The sequence below is a fragment of the Bactrocera dorsalis genome, chromosome 3 (genome assembly GCF_023373825.1).
Source record: "Bactrocera dorsalis isolate Fly_Bdor chromosome 3, ASM2337382v1, whole genome shotgun sequence".
NCBI classification, from domain to species: Eukaryota; Metazoa; Arthropoda; class Insecta; order Diptera; family Tephritidae; genus Bactrocera; species Bactrocera dorsalis.
The window spans coordinates 917,407-933,042 of NC_064305.1; the positions used below are offsets into that span (position 1 = coordinate 917,407).

Consider the following 15,636-nt stretch of genomic DNA (forward strand, 5'->3'; position numbering starts at 1 on the left):
CCCAAGTAGCGGATTTTCTGCGACTTACTTATTAAATGAAGAATTAGTAAAAGAAAGAAGTTATTGGACAGTCTTTGTATCAAAAAGTATAAATTTATTTATCAGTCCTAAGTGTAAAACAAAATAATAGCTAATATATGTAGCTTAAACTATGTATATAAATAGAAAATATCAGACTTAGGCGATTGTAGCGAGCACAATAGCTTCCTTCGGCATCAATGCAATGGTGTCTGCATAGACTTTATCCCTATAAAGTAAATAGTCAAGTTAGAGAACCTCTGAAATGAATGTAAGCTGTAAAAGTTACGCCTCACCCCTTGCGTCGTATGCTTTTGGCAGTCACCAACACATATTCCAATTCAGACGTGAGCTCACTAAAGGCAGAATTCAAGTTGATCGTCTCCACGTCGTCGTGTAGATTCAGCAGAACAACGTAAGTGCGCTCGCCGTTTAAAAAACTGTTAGCAAACATAAGAAAGAGGGTAGTTATTAGACATCATTTAAGTATGATTTAACGTTCTCACTTACCGCTTAATGCCCAGCACATTTTCGCTGATCGGTTTTACTTCGGCGTCGCCTTCGCGCATTGTCTGCGTTGCACGCAAAAGCTGCAGCTGTTTGTAGATATTCAGATGGCTATTGGCAATGCCGCGCTCACGTTTAACATTAACCAGTTTATAATCCTCTGCCAATGGCAGCCAGGTTTTTTCGCCTTCAGTGAAACCGGCCTTGTGTTCATCATTCCACTGGAATGGTGTGCGCACAGGGTCGCGGGTGAGACGTTCGTACTCGTCGGGGTTCGATTGACAACCTTGTGGATCTACAGTTTCCTCCCAGGAAATCCAGACATCCGTCATACCGATCTCCTCGCCTTGGTATGTGACACTAATGCCAGGTAGGGTCTTCAGCATTATATTGATCAAGTCTATGCGATCCTCTCCCAGACGTGTGCCAATGCGTGATTGATCATGATTGCCAAGCTAATGAAATGGGAATATGTTGGAATACAAATATATACTAATAATAATGATAATGATTTAATATAACTACGCACCACCCAATTCGCCACGCCTCCAGCAGGCATATTATCCAACCAGTTGTGTATTAAGTTCGAGTAGTCGTAGGCGGTTGAATCTTTGTTCACATTGCTGATTAACTCAAAATTGAAGGGTATTTGTGCACCATCCGCAGTACTATTTCCATAATACAACATCAGGGTGCTGATGGGCGCATAAGCTTCGCTCAAGAGCACGTGTTCGTCGCCACCTAGTTCCTCGTCCAGTTCCTTCAGCACCTCGCGGAGTTCATAGACGACATCAAGTGTACCTGGCTGGTTGGTGGTGTAGATGTGTTGCAGGTATTCATAGTCTTCTGCATCCTGTACATTGGGATTACGTGGTTCATCGGGCCAGTTGCCATCAGCATCGGCAGCCACTTCATAGATATGTGGCACGGCATCAACACGAAAACCGGCAACTCCTTTACGCACCCAATAACGTAACACGTTCTACTTGAATAATGGAATTTAATATTGAGATTATAAAAAATATATGCTTGTGATGACGTACCTTCATGGCTTCGCGCACTTTGGGATTGTCGTAATTAAGATCGGGTTGTTTGGCATGAAACTGATGCAGATAGTAAGCCTGACGTTGCTCATTCCACGTCCACATGGAACCGCGAAAAACACTTATCCAGTTCGTTGGTGGCGCAAGCGAATTATTTTTACCTGGATGCCAAATATAGAAGTCCCTATACTCCGGATCATTCTGTACTGATTTAATGAACCACTCGCATTCGTCACTCGTGTGATTGGGCACAAAGTCCAAAATGATTTTCACCCCAATCTCTTTAGCCTTTGACAGCAGTGCTTCGAAATCCTCTAATGTGCCAAACATCGGGTCGATTTCCGTGAAATTGCTCACATCATAACCGAAATCGGCCATTGGCGACGTGAAGATGGGCGAAAGCCAAGTTGCATCGACTCCGATCTCTTTCAAATAGGACAGTTGTTGCATAATGCCTAAATTTATAAAAATATTACTTTCTGCTACTGACACTTCCTTTTCGCTCGGTTACTTTACCTTTTATATCGCCAATACCATCACCGTCGCTGTCTTTGAATGAGCGCGGATATATTTGGTAGAACGTTGCACTCTTCCACCACGCCTTGTTTGCGTCTGCGCCTGTGGCGCTGATTATTACCGTTAGGACTGCTAAAAATCTCAATAAAATCCCCATGATTTTCTTCAATTACTTTCACAAATTAACTTGTGGTCCGAGGCCCGGTGTTTGCGCTTTTATATAGCGGATTCAAACGCCATTATCGGCGATCGATAAAAGGTAATATAATACCACAAGTAAGTCCGACATAATTTATAGCTAGTCTAAAGTCTATAAAGTTTATGTTTGTGCTTTGGTGGTCCCGGTTCTTTTCGCTCTGTGGGAGGTGCATGTTTTGCCGAAAAGTATTATCGCCTTCATAATTGACGTCTTTTTAAGTGGTTGAGATAACCGAAACAGTGGAATGCGTCGCTATTTTTCATGCAAATATTTGATAACGGTGTCAAGTGGCCAGATTGTCGTTTATTAGTACTTTGTTTGTCTTAAACTAACTGAAAAGCTCATAAATTGTGGTCATATAAGAAATGTTACTTGTTTATCTTCGTGGGTGTTATTAAGGCTTAGCACATATTTGCTAAAACTTTAATTCCTCAAAATCGGATAGGAATATGCTGCGCACACTTAAATTCGGAGGTGGTTTACTTATGGTGTGGGGTTGTTTCTGTGGCGGAAATGTAGGAAAACTTCATCGAATTAACGGAATAATGGAGGCTACGGGCTATATTAGGCATTCTAGAGGATTCACTTATCCCTAGCTTCGAGATTTTTGGATGTGAACCCGGTGATTTGTTACACATGCAAGACAATGACCCTAAACATACCGCCCGTATTACAAAATCTTTGTTGGAAAATAACGGAATTCGGGTGGTGAAGTGGCCAGCTTAGTCACCCGATATGAATCCTATTGAAAATTTATGGGCGATTGTTAAAAAAACGGTTAATTGTTCAACGAGAAACACCAAAAACGATAAATGAACTCTGGACTCAAGTTGAACGAGCTTGGAACAGCCTCCGGAAAATTTTTCCGGAAATTTTAGATAATCTAATTAACTCTTTACCTGACCGTATTAAAGCAGTCATAACAGTCACTTTACTTCTAATTTTAAATTATATTCACATGAACTGTATTACTTTATATCTACTATAGCCACAAGAGATTATTGAAAGAAGTGCAGGTTTATGTTAAAAAGTTTTTGATTAAATATACTTACTTTTCGTAAAACAAAATTTATTTTGAATGTTAATTTTTCTTAAGATCAGCTGCAATGTATTATTTTTTACTATACGTGAACACTTTTTAAACTCACTGTAGTTAAGTTGTAATTGACTTTATTGCAACACTGTCGAAATTAAGCTACAAGTTTTGTCGTTACAGTGTAGGTTATAATACAATCTGGTCTGGATCTAGTCTAATACCGTCAACTGAAAAAACATGACCAAAGAATTTCGCTGTAAATGCTGCGAAAGGGTACCACCCATAAAGGTGAATTATAAGGACTATAGCTCTGAACTGTTATATTTTGTTTTAACACCTCATTTATTTGTCTGTCTACTTCAGCACTATGCACAACTGGATATCTATAAAGTTTGGTATAAGTCGGCGAATCCGTCTTAGTTCTAATGCTATATCGTATAACACCAGTAAACGGTAAATTGGTTCCTTCTTCATAAAATATCTCTCGATGTTAACAAGTTTAATATTGAAAGTAGGTAACATTGTTCTCTATTTCGGATTGTAATGTCTAGAATAAATTCAGCACCAGTATCTATAGTAAATTTTTGTGTTTTCAATCTCGTGTTTATGACTATATGGGGTAATTTACTTGATCGCCAAAGTGAACATTTTAGTTATTTTCGTTCATGCCTATATCCATTGGCTCAAGTGTTCTCTATGAAAAGAGTTGTTGTTATGAGGATATTGGATACGTCTAGTCGTATGATTATATTGTGTGCTATGGTTTGTTTGTTGGTTGTGGTTTTCTGTTCTGTGTGTCTGATGTTAAAAACTTTGGTGGAAATTGAAATTGATTGCGATATCGTCCCGATTGTGTAGAACTAATGTTTGTTTGAAATTCCGTCCATTTTTATTATTGTTCTGCGTTGAGGCCTACTATTTGAATTTGAGACTTTATAATTTAAGTAACCGCATGACTTTATAATGTGAAAAACTTCTTTTAGACTTGTTGGGTTTCAACTTACGATTATGCTTTTTACAGGTTCCGGTAAGCCGTTCTTTTTACTTTAGTTTAGATTTCAAATTATAATATAAGTTATTATAATATAACTTTTCGTATACTTATATTAGTACTTAAATACGTCGAAGTTTGTGTCTGAAGAACGTGATATTTGCGGGCATTTCTTCTTTATGACTTTAATATGAAGAAAACATCAGCGGAATGCCATTGTTTTTTGGTAGAACTTGTTGTGGAACATGTGCTAGCCGAGTGAACATGCCAAAGTGATTTACACGATTTAAAAGTGATGATTTTGCATTGGAAAACGAAGAACTCACTCCTTAACTCTCACTCAATTACCGATTTCAGCCATTTCAAAACGTTGGATACATTCAACAAAACAGCAAGACACTTTGGCTCCTATATGTATTGAAGGAGGTTTTGCATGCCAGAAATATGGCTACAAAGAAGAAGTCGTTTTTGCATCCGAGTTTGACTGGTGATGAAAATTTCGTGGAATGAGAAGAGTGTTGCGTATTATGAGCATCTAATATGGAATGAAATTAGCAATGAGAATTACTATCGATAACATATAATAATGAGCTAGTGTTTGCCGAAAAACACCCGGAATTGGCAAATAAATCCGTGGAAAAAAATTACTATCATGACTACGTTCGGCCTCATACAGCAAGAGAGCTTATAAATTGATTGCAAAACAGAGGCTGGCGCAAAACAGTTTTTTGTTACTCGCTTTTTAACCCAGATCTTACCTTTCTGACCATCACTAGCTACGGTCGATACAGAACGCACTTTTTGTAATACAGTCCATATCAGAATAAGGTGACAAGCAGGCCCACTTCTTTTGGGATGGAACACACAAATTTCCAGAAAAATTTAAAAAAATTATAGTTTTATTATGTAAACTTTTGTTTAAATTTTGGGAACACCAATTGATTTAAATCCAATATTCATATTATAATTATATAATATTTTTATATCAAACGAATTTTTCAAAAACCCCCCATATTCACGTAAACATGTTTATCATATTCTAATTAATTATATAATTAGTATCACGTGAGACCCGCAATCATCACTTCGAGTTGTTTGCTTTTTTAATATTGAAACAGTTGTCCAAATGTCTTCCGTTTGTTTATGTTGTTGTAGTGTTTATCTAATACCTGCTTAGGTGGTAAGATTCTACCACTATAAATAGTCGCTAATCCTTAAGACAGCATGATAGTATTTATCGAAATGTCGCTTAGTTTAATACGGTTATCAGCGGCTATGCTTCTTTGCGCTTTGGGCGCCACTGCCAACCAAACTGTTGATTGGTGGGAGTCCGCCACCCTTTATCAGATTTATCCGCGTTCCTTTATGGACAGCGACGGCGATGGTGTAGGCGATTTGAATGGCATTACTTCACGGCTGTCATATCTGAAGGAAATTGGTGCAACAGCAACCTGGATTTCGCCTATCTATGATTCACCGATGGCTGATATGGGCTATGACGTTCGCAATTTTACGAAAATTTCTTCAATTTTCGGCACAATGGAAGATTTCGATAATTTGTTGGCTAAGGCACATGAATTGGGTTTGAAGGTGATCCTAGATTTCGTGCCAAATCATTCCAGCGATGAGTGTGAGTGGTTTCAGAAATCGGTTCGTCGCGAAGATGGCTACGATGATTGGTATGTGTGGGATGATGGCAAAATTGACCCAGAGACGGGCGAGCGTTCTCCACCAAGCAATTGGGTTAGTATGCTGTGAATCTATGAATACCTTATGCTTAGACTTACTTACAATAAAATTTTATAGAGGGCTGTTTTCGGTGGTTCTGCGTGGACGTGGGTTGAAGAGCGGCAACAGTACTATCTGCACCAGTTTCTCCCGCAGCAAGTGGATTTGAACTACACTAATCCCGCGGTGCGAGAACGCATGAAGGAAATGATGAAATTTTGGCTCGATCGTGGTGTAGATGGTTTCCGCATGGATGCCACGAACTTTTTAATTGAAAAACGTTTCGATAATGGCACATTTCCAGATAATCCAGTCAAAGCTGGAACGGTTAACACTTTAGCCGGCACCTACACCATTGATCAATGGGGAAGTACAGAAATTATATACGAGTGGCGAGCATTCCTAGACGAATATCAGAAACTTAATGGTGGAGATACAAGGTGAGACTTGCATTCATTGAAGTATAAAATTTTAACAATAAAAATTTTCACTATTTAGGGCTATGATTATCGAAGCGTATTCCCCTGTGGACGTTCTGAGTAATTATATATCCAATGGCACCAATGTCGGTGGTCAGTTGCCAATGAATTTTAATTTCGTGAAACTGGACGAAAACTCCAATGCGGAGACCGTTGAAACACAAGTTAGCGCGTGGATGGATGTCATATGGGCCAAACACAAAATGGCGAATTGGGTGGCAAACAATCATGACAACAGTCGCTTACCAACACGTATGGGTCAGACCAAAACTGATGCCATGACTATGATAATACATGGACTACCCGGTACATCGGTTACTTATTACGTAAGTGGTTTTTAAGTACGTCGGTATGACCCTCTATAATCTTATGTTGAGGATCCAATATTTTAAGGGCGAAGAGATCGGAATGCCTGATTACTCCCTCGCTTGCACCGGAGACGATTGCGGCTTCCGTGACCCCGAGCGGACACCAATGCAGTGGGATTCTTCGAAAAATGCCGGTTTCAGCACAGGCAACTCAACTTGGCTAGCTGTCAATCCCAACTACAAGGAATTAAATGTAGAAGTTCAAGACGGTGTGACGCGAAGCAGCTTGCGGATATTCAAGGGTATGACGGCGCTGAAGAAAACGGCTGCCTTCAAGGCGTTCAAGGAGAAGGACGCCTTCTCTTATAAAGCTCTGTCAGAGCACGTTTTCCAGGTCGTAAGGTGAGTTGATACAATTTAGAACTTGCCAAGTGCATTTGAATAAAGTATTCTCTTCTAGAACCGCGGTCGGTCAAGAGGAATATCGTGTGCTTGCCAATTTAGGCAACCAAACAGAGCATTTCGATGGTTTGTCTGACAAAAAAATGAAATACGTACTGCTTAACTCTTATTCACCACACAGCTACGGGTATGTGCCTTTTGGTGCATACGAATTTTCCTTACTCAATAGTCTCTTTTATTTTGCAGTCACAAGGTTGATTTAAGCGGAAGAATTTCTCTGAAGCCTTATGAGGCGGTCGTCTTAGGCTGGTCAAAGGACAAGAGTTGCACCAAAACCAAAAAAGTCAAACACGTTGGACATGTGAAAAAAGGCAGAAAACTTAGACATCATTAGTTATAACATATAATATATGTCTATATATAAACTTTTCTAATAAATCAAATTTTCTTCGTAAACGATAAGATTTGAATCTCAGTACCATTTATTTAACATATAATATATGTCTATATATAAACTTTTCTAATAAATCAAATTTTCTTCGTAAACGATAAGATTTGAATCTCAGTACCATTTATTTTACTTGTTTCCTGTTTTGGAATAAATTGACACATAAATATGTATGTATATGTATATGATTGTTCAGCAAAATTTTTTTCTAATATTTTTCATCATCTCGGAGTAACGGATTTTCACAAGCCACAGAGATTCTTTATTAGTAATAAATAAAAATAAAATTTTCTTATACTTATACAATAAAAAGGGGCAACATTTCTTCACCTGTACCGCTACTAGATCCTGTGTTAGAAACTCTGAAGTAGAGAAGAAGTCTAACCACTACAGAAGAACGAGGTCTCTCGCTAGAGAGATCGTTGATGGCCTTCCTTTTTCAAGGTAGTCAATAAAAATTATTCCATGCGCATCCCAAAATACAGACGCCATAACCTTGCCAGCCAACTTTTGCGTTTCACGTGTGCAGTCCACTCGGATGCCTGCCTATTGGACTTCGGAGTGAAATGATGGAGCCATGTTTTATCCATTGCCAGATATCGAGCCTTGAACATTTCCAAACACTGCTCCCTATCATGCCTGCTATCGCATACAACTTCACGTTATGGTCATCCAAAGTTATTATGTTGACGTTTTTGATGCTTTCTTCGGTAATATCCTCCTTTGGGAGTCCAACGCGTTCACCGTCTTAGGTCCCCATTTCATCAGGTTTAAACCTGGCATACCTCCTTCGTGGTCGATATTCTTGGGATAGTGTCCGAAAATTCGTCATGAAGAAAAGCTTTCACCTCAAAAAGCATGATTTTCACAATAACAATAATCCGACAACCGGTAAATTTGTATTCGCGCCTTTTGATGATTAGTGATAAATAAAAAATCATGTGGTTTTGTCCAGTGTTTGAATTATTTTCAGAAAATTACGTGGAAACATGTTGTCAGAATATCCGAAATTGATCAAATTACACCTTCACCCAGTCCCAATATAGCCCTCACGGTAATGTTCTAATGATTCGTTGCGTTTGTGTGCGTCTGTTACTACAGCCCACATACATACATAGTTGATGCTTTTAGTTAAACGTTGCATAATTTTAGGATATTTTGTTTGTCATGCTGCACCAACTTTCCATCGCTTTGTCACAGTGCCGTTCAGCTGGCGTTTTGGTGCCACTGAGTTTCAAATATACAAACAGTGCTTAAAATGCTCCGCTGGTTTTTTATGAGAAATACTTACGTGGCTCACATCCAAAGTCCGGCAAGAGTATGCAATAAGTTGAAGTGATATTTTTTGAAGATATATAAACTGTTTTCAATATGTTATAATAATATAAAAGCAAAACATATATAAATAGATTCAGGAATACAACTTAACTAGCTAACCTCGTAGGCGTTGTCCTGCGTGAAATTATGTGTTTTGAAATGAAAAGAAAGTTGAATTTATATTTCTACAATTTTTTCAATGTAACGCAGCTTGATAAATCACAATTTTTGGTTTCTGATCCGGTGCGTAAATGTACAGAGAAGATGGTGAACACGCCGCGCGTAGCTGGCCGTGTGAAAAATATGGCATTTTCATGTTTATGCCACACACTTTTAGCGACTATCCTTGTGTCCTGTTGATTGTCATCGCAAATGCAATTTTCACAGGAAACTGAATATGTTCGAACTGAAATGGCAAATCGTTTTAACTCAAAGGGAATCAAAATTCTGCTCCTTGTATTCGATAGCTGCGACACAATCAGTCGGGTTCCATTGCACAGTTTCGGCAAATGAAGATTGGGAAACATAATAGCGATAGATCCAACTTTGAGATGCGAATGATGCGGCGGCACACCAAGCCTCTCCAAAGATTTTAGAAACTCCACTGGATAATTCACGGCTTGTACTCATTCTCAAGAATATGGCGAATATGGGACGAGCCATATGTTGCAACTTCGATATTCACTGCTCTAAATTTAATGTTGATCACTATTTGATCCGGTTAATACAGACATACTTCTTGGAATATAATTCACATCAGAATAAGGTGCAAAGCCGGCGATAAGATGGAAACCAGAAATTACCGGAACAATTTGAGAAAATTATAGTATAATTGTACAAGCCTTTCTTCAAATTTGGAGAGCACCAATTGATGCAGAGCAATTGCACATATTGTAATTATATAATATTTTTATATCAGACGAATTTGTCAAAAATTCCCGATATTTATGTAAACATGTTTATTTATCTTATTTTAATTAATTATATAGTATCACGTGAGACCCGCCATGATCAGGCCGAGCAGTTTTGTTTCAAATATTGAAACAGCTGCAAACTTCAAAACCAAATGTCTTCCGTTTGTTTATGTTGTTGTAGCGGTTATCTAACACAAGCTTAGGTGGTAAGATTTTACCGCTTTAAATAGTCGCTAGACTTTAAGATAGCATCATAGTATTATGTCGTCTTGCTTAATACGTCACTGCCACCGAAACAGTTGGTTGGAGGGAGTCCGCCACCCTTTATGCGTTCCTTTATGGACAGCGATGGCGATGGTGTAGGCGATTTGAATGGCATTACTTCACGACTGACTACAATTGGTGCAACAGCAATCTGGATTTCACCCATATATGATTCACCAATGGCTGATATGGGCTATGACGTTCGGAATTTCACGACAATTTCTTCAATTTTCGGCACAATGGAGGATTTCGATAATATGTTGGCTAAGGCACATGAATTGGGCTTGAAGGTGATCTTAGATTTCGTGCAAAATCATTCCAGCGATGAGTGTGAGTGGTTTCAGAAGTCGGTTCGTCGCGAAGATGACTATGATGATTGGTATGTGTTGGATGATGGCAAAATTGAGAGCGTTCTCCACCCACCAATTGGATTGGATGGATTACTATCTCCCCTGCTCCGGAGACTCTTGCGGCTTCCTTGATCCCGAGCGAACACCAAAGCAGTGGAATTCTTCGAAAAATGTCGGTTTCAGCACAGGCAACTCTACCTTTCCGAACGTCAATCCCAACTACAAGGAATTAAATGTAGAAGTTCAAGACAGTGTGGCGCGTAACAGCTTGCGGATATTCATGGGCATCACCATGGGCGCTGAAGAAAACAGCTGCCTTCAAGGCGTTCCAGGAGGAGGGCGGCTTCTCTTATAGCGCTCTGTCAGAGCAGGTGTTCCAGGTCGTGAGGTGAGTTGATGCAATTTAGTATATCCCAAGTGCATTTGAATAAAGTATTCTCTTCTTGAACCGCGGTCGGTCAGGAGAAATATCGTGTGATTGCCAATTTAGGTAACCAAACAGAGCATTTCGATAGTTTGTCTTACAAAACAATAAAATACGTACTGCTTAACTCTTATTCACCACACAGCTACGGGTGTGTGTCTTTTGGTGAATACGAATTTTCCTTACTCAATATTCCCTTTTATTTTCCAGTGACAAGATTGATTTAAGCGGAAGAATTTATCTGCAGCCTTATGATGCGGCGGTTCTAGGATGATCAAGTGGCAATTGAGCCTAAAGCAAAAAATAAATAAATATAAATAATAATAAAATCTATTTTCTTTTGAAATAAAATACTCAAAATTTTTCAAAATTAGTCCTGTTTTTTGCTGTGTAGATAATTGCATGCCATTAATGATTTGAACTAGTTGGCCTCCTCTTCATTTGCATTTCGGCTAGAATTGCTACTATAGTGCGCTGAATGTTGTATTCGAGCTCTCGAGCGTTGCGGGTTTCTCGGCGTAAACCTTAGATTTAACAAATTCCTTGAAAAACACGATCTAGAGGCTTTAAATCGCAAGGTTTTGACATCCATTTGATTGCGTCAGTTTCTCGAAATTAACGAGTCGGCAAACTTTGAACACAATGTGTCCATATTTATATCCAAAACAGGTTGGGTTTGAGAAAGACATCGCCCGTGGGTCAACTTAGTAATATAACGCTCGGTTTTGTTGGTAACGACATTTCTCCACATTTCGAAATAAATAAGACCGGTAATGCCGCACCAAAGTGTAAATTTTGTTCGAGAAGCTATTGCGTTTCCTGAAAAACACGATGATTCAACTCACCTCAACGAAGCCATTAAGCCAGAAATGGGTCTCTTCTGAGAAGATGATTTTTCGATAAACATGAATTCTTGATTGTTTGTTGTAGAGGCACAAAGTGACTTTCTTCATAATTTTTTATTTAGGTTTGCTGGGAAATCACTTAACTTCTGAATTTGCTTTTTTTCAAGAAATGTGAGTAAATCATCGGCATTGAGTGTTTCATGGAAAGACAATCAAAAGAATTTTGATTATGAAAATTAGTTGTTGGTGAAGCAAGACACTTCAACAATTTGGCGATTTCATGCGGCAGCGATCTGAATAGTTTCGAGAGCGTACAATATATCCAGCGATAAGACCATTCTACTTTTAGAATGTACGTAATTCATAGCCATAAATTGCGTACGTTATAGCCATATTAAAATGTTGTTTATAGGTGATTTCAGTCTGTGAGTTATGAGTACGTTGTTACACGGTGTAATGAGAGCAAAATATGGCATATTTGTATAGACATGATAAAAGAAAAACCAAAATAAATTACAGATTTGTGATATATGCCAAAAACCCAACAATTACTAACAAAGATGTTCACAGGTGCCTTGGTGTTCACGTAAGGCCCACACTGACCATATCAACTCTTTGATAAGATCTTGCGAGTAATTTTGTTTTCTATATTGAAACAGCAAGAATTTTTATCTCCAATTATCTGACGGTATAAATAGTCGCTCGTTCCTCAGACTGCACGGTAGTATTTATCGATATGTCGACTTGTTTATTACGGTTCTTAGCGGCGCTGCTGCTTTGCGCTTTGAGCGCTACTGCCACCGACACAGTTGATTGGTGGGAGTCCGCCACACTTTATCAGATTTATCCGCGTTCCTTTATGGACAGCGATGGCGATGGTATAGGCGACTTGAATGGCATCACCTCAAGGTTGGCGTTTCTTAAAGATATTGGTGTAACAGCAACTTGGATTTCCCCCATATATGATTCACCGATGGCTGATATGGGCTAGGACGTGTCGAATTACACGAAAATTTATCCAGTCTTCGGCACAATGGAGGATTTCGATGCTTTGTTGGCTAAGGCGCATGAATTGGATTTGAAACTAATTTTAGACTTTGTGCCAAATCATTCGAGTGACGAATGTGAATGGTTCCAGAAGTCGATACTTCGTGAAGATGGCTACGATGATTGGTATGTGTGGGATGATGGCAAAATTGACCCAGAGACGGGCGAGCGTTCACCACCCAGCAACTGGGTTAGTGTGCTGTGAATCTGTGAATATTTTACTCTTATACTCACGATAATATTGTTTAGGTGTCGATTTTCGGTGGTTCTGCGTGGACCTGGGTTGATGAACGCCAACAGTACTATCTGCACCAGTTTCTCGCGAAACAGCCTGATTTCAATTTCACTAATCCCGCGGTGCGTGAGCGTATGAAGGATGTGATGAAATTTTGGCTCGATCGTGGTGTAGACGGTTTTCGCATGGATGCCACGAACTTTTTAGTTGAAAAACGTTTCGAAAATGGCACATTTCCAGACGAACCAGAGAGCGGTATACCGAATGACCCAAATGGTAATACAAAATTTCCCAACCGCATATACACCATAGATCTATGGGAAGATACTGAAATTATATACGAGTGGCGCGAATTTCTAGACGAATATCAAAAACTTAATGGTGGAGATACACGGTGAGACCTGCATCTTTTACAATATACAAATTTAACAATAAAACTTTCCAACTTTAAGAGTTATGATAATCGAAGCATATTCCAATGTCACCGTTTTGAGCGGTTACATTTCTAATGGCACCAATGTCGGTGGTCAAATGCCAATGAATTTTAATTTCGTGAGTCTGAACGAAAACTCCACTGCGGAGACCGTTGAAACACAAGTTAACGCGTGGATGGATGTCATATGGGCCAAACACAAAATGGCCAATTGGGTGGCAAACAATCATGACAACAGTCGCTTACCAACACGTATGGGTGAGAGCAAAGTAGATGCCATGACTATGATAATACATGGACTACCCGGTACATCGGTTACTTATTACGTAAGTAGCTTTTAAGTATAACGGTGAGGACTTCTATAATCTTATATTGAAAATCGAATATTTTAAGGGCGAAGAGATCGGGATGCCTGATTACGCCGCCGCATGCTCCGGAGACCCTTGCAACTTTCGAGATCCAGAGCGCACACCGATGCAGTGGAATGGATCGAAAAACGCCGGCTTCAGCACAGGCAACTCAACTTGGTTGCCCGTCAATCCCAATTACCCACTCTTAAATGTACAAGTTCAACGAGGAGTGGCGCGTAGCAGCTTGCAGATATTCAAGGGCATGACGGCGCTGAAGAAAACGGATGCTTTTAAGGCTTTCAAGGAGGAAGGCGGCTTCTCTTATAGCGCTCTGTCAGAGCAGGTTTTCCAGATTATAAGGTGTGTTGAAAAAATGAGTTATTTCCCAAGCGCACTTGTATAAAGCGTTGTCTTCTAGAACCGCGGTCGATCGTGAGGAATATCGTGTGCTTGCCAATTTAGGCAACCAAATAGAATATTTTGATGGTTTGACTAACAAAACAATGGAGTACGTTTTGCTTAACTCTTATTCACCACACAGATACGGGTAAGTGCCATTTGGTGAATACGATTTTTTTTTGTCTCAATATGATTCCTTGCAGTGACAAGCTTGATTTAAGTGGAAGAATTTATTTAATGCCATATGAGGCAGTCATCTTACGCTGGTCGGCATGAGAGTTCTGGATAAAAAATATATATAATATTAGGAGGTTATACTAGCAATATGTATAAGAGATTAAGAGACAATTAAATTCTTAGCTTTGTAAACAGAAAAGATGTGCGTGATGACGAAGCACATAAAAATCACAATTACACTTCGAACAGGCGCCGGAATCTAAGAACTTGCAACGTAGGAAAGGTTCCCAAATCGCAAATGTCATTAATTGAGACAAAACCGAAAAAATCAAAAAATGTATAACATTATGATTAAATACTAACATACAATTTTCTAATAAAATGGGTTTGCTTATTATTTTTCATTTGTCTACGTTGTTTTACTAAATTGACATATGTTCGTATGTAGTTTCGTGACATATTTTCAAATAGATAGGGCAGGTCTTGCAAAAATCTTCCCGGATTCGCGTTGTGTCTAAAAACAAGTTTTTTTTTACGACAATAAAGAAATTTTTCAATGATCGCTAACTTATTCAAATATTGAATAACCAGTAAAGCGGGTTTACCAAAGCGAATGTTATAGTTTCGAAAACCGAAAAAGGATACTAGGAGTCACATCAGGCAGTTATGAAGGCTAAACGACGAATTTTGCTTCGTGTTTGGCCAAAGCGACAGTCAAATTCAATCATGGTAGTATGTGACGGTGTATTCAGGTCCTTTGCCGCGAGTCTATTTTATCTATAGTCTAGTATTAAAAGCACTTTTTCTTCAAATGTTTGATGTTATCTTAAACAATTTCAAATATCAACAACACCACGACCTTAAATACTTGTTTCGTGAAAAAGTAGAAGTCGTGTTTTAGTCTACAACGTTTTCAACAATTCACGTGACATGGGGAACACAAACTATGAAGCAAACTCGTTGATTAATTTTATTTATCGTTAGATGAGCCTTCCGTGTCGTAAAGAAACAACTGTCATATACGACAGATAGACTCCAGATGCTTAAAAATTCTGATATTAGTATATGAAGGCTGGACGAAGTCTTCTCCCAATTTGAACGACTTTAGATTTTGAATACACTATTATGAGTAAAACACGCTCTCTCAATTTTATTAAGATAACTCGCATATTGGCCGATATACTTATGCGACATTCAGTCACCCGG

At 38.9% G+C, this 15,636-nt stretch overlaps 4 protein-coding genes across 4 annotated transcripts; 3 read left to right on the forward strand and 1 right to left on the reverse strand.

The window, feature by feature from the left end:
- Positions 1–67: 67 nt before the first annotated feature.
- LOC105228048 (maltase A3) lies at positions 68–2,282 on the reverse strand. Its single transcript, XM_011207655.4, has 6 exons — positions 2,085–2,282; positions 1,569–2,023; positions 1,055–1,507; positions 529–980; positions 315–458; positions 68–247 (listed from the first exon to the last, which is right to left on the reverse strand). The coding sequence occupies exons 1-6, from the start codon at positions 2,239–2,241 to the stop codon at positions 178–180; spliced, it is 1,731 nt and encodes a 576-aa protein (XP_011205957.2). The 5' UTR covers positions 2,242–2,282; the 3' UTR covers positions 68–177.
- A 1,372-nt stretch (positions 2,283–3,654) lies between these two features.
- Positions 3,655–7,701, forward strand: LOC105228204 (maltase A2). The gene is made up of 6 exons (XM_029551027.2): positions 3,655–6,053; positions 6,117–6,478; positions 6,537–6,843; positions 6,911–7,227; positions 7,286–7,414; positions 7,474–7,701. The coding sequence occupies exons 1-6, from the start codon at positions 5,535–5,537 to the stop codon at positions 7,619–7,621; spliced, it is 1,782 nt and encodes a 593-aa protein (XP_029406887.2). The 5' UTR covers positions 3,655–5,534; the 3' UTR covers positions 7,622–7,701.
- A 2,335-nt stretch (positions 7,702–10,036) lies between these two features.
- On the forward strand, positions 10,037–11,230 carry LOC125777032 (maltase A2-like). Its single transcript, XM_049450847.1, has one exon. It carries the CDS (start codon positions 10,233–10,235, stop codon positions 10,650–10,652), a length of 420 nt encoding a protein of 139 aa, XP_049306804.1. The 5' UTR covers positions 10,037–10,232; the 3' UTR covers positions 10,653–11,230.
- A 1,468-nt stretch (positions 11,231–12,698) lies between these two features.
- On the forward strand, positions 12,699–14,843 carry LOC125775318 (maltase A2-like). Its single transcript, XM_049450846.1, has 6 exons — positions 12,699–13,026; positions 13,086–13,465; positions 13,524–13,830; positions 13,898–14,214; positions 14,273–14,401; positions 14,457–14,843. Exons 1-6 carry the CDS (start codon positions 12,823–12,825, stop codon positions 14,527–14,529), a joined length of 1,410 nt encoding a protein of 469 aa, XP_049306803.1. The 5' UTR covers positions 12,699–12,822; the 3' UTR covers positions 14,530–14,843.
- Positions 14,844–15,636: the final 793 nt, after the last annotated feature.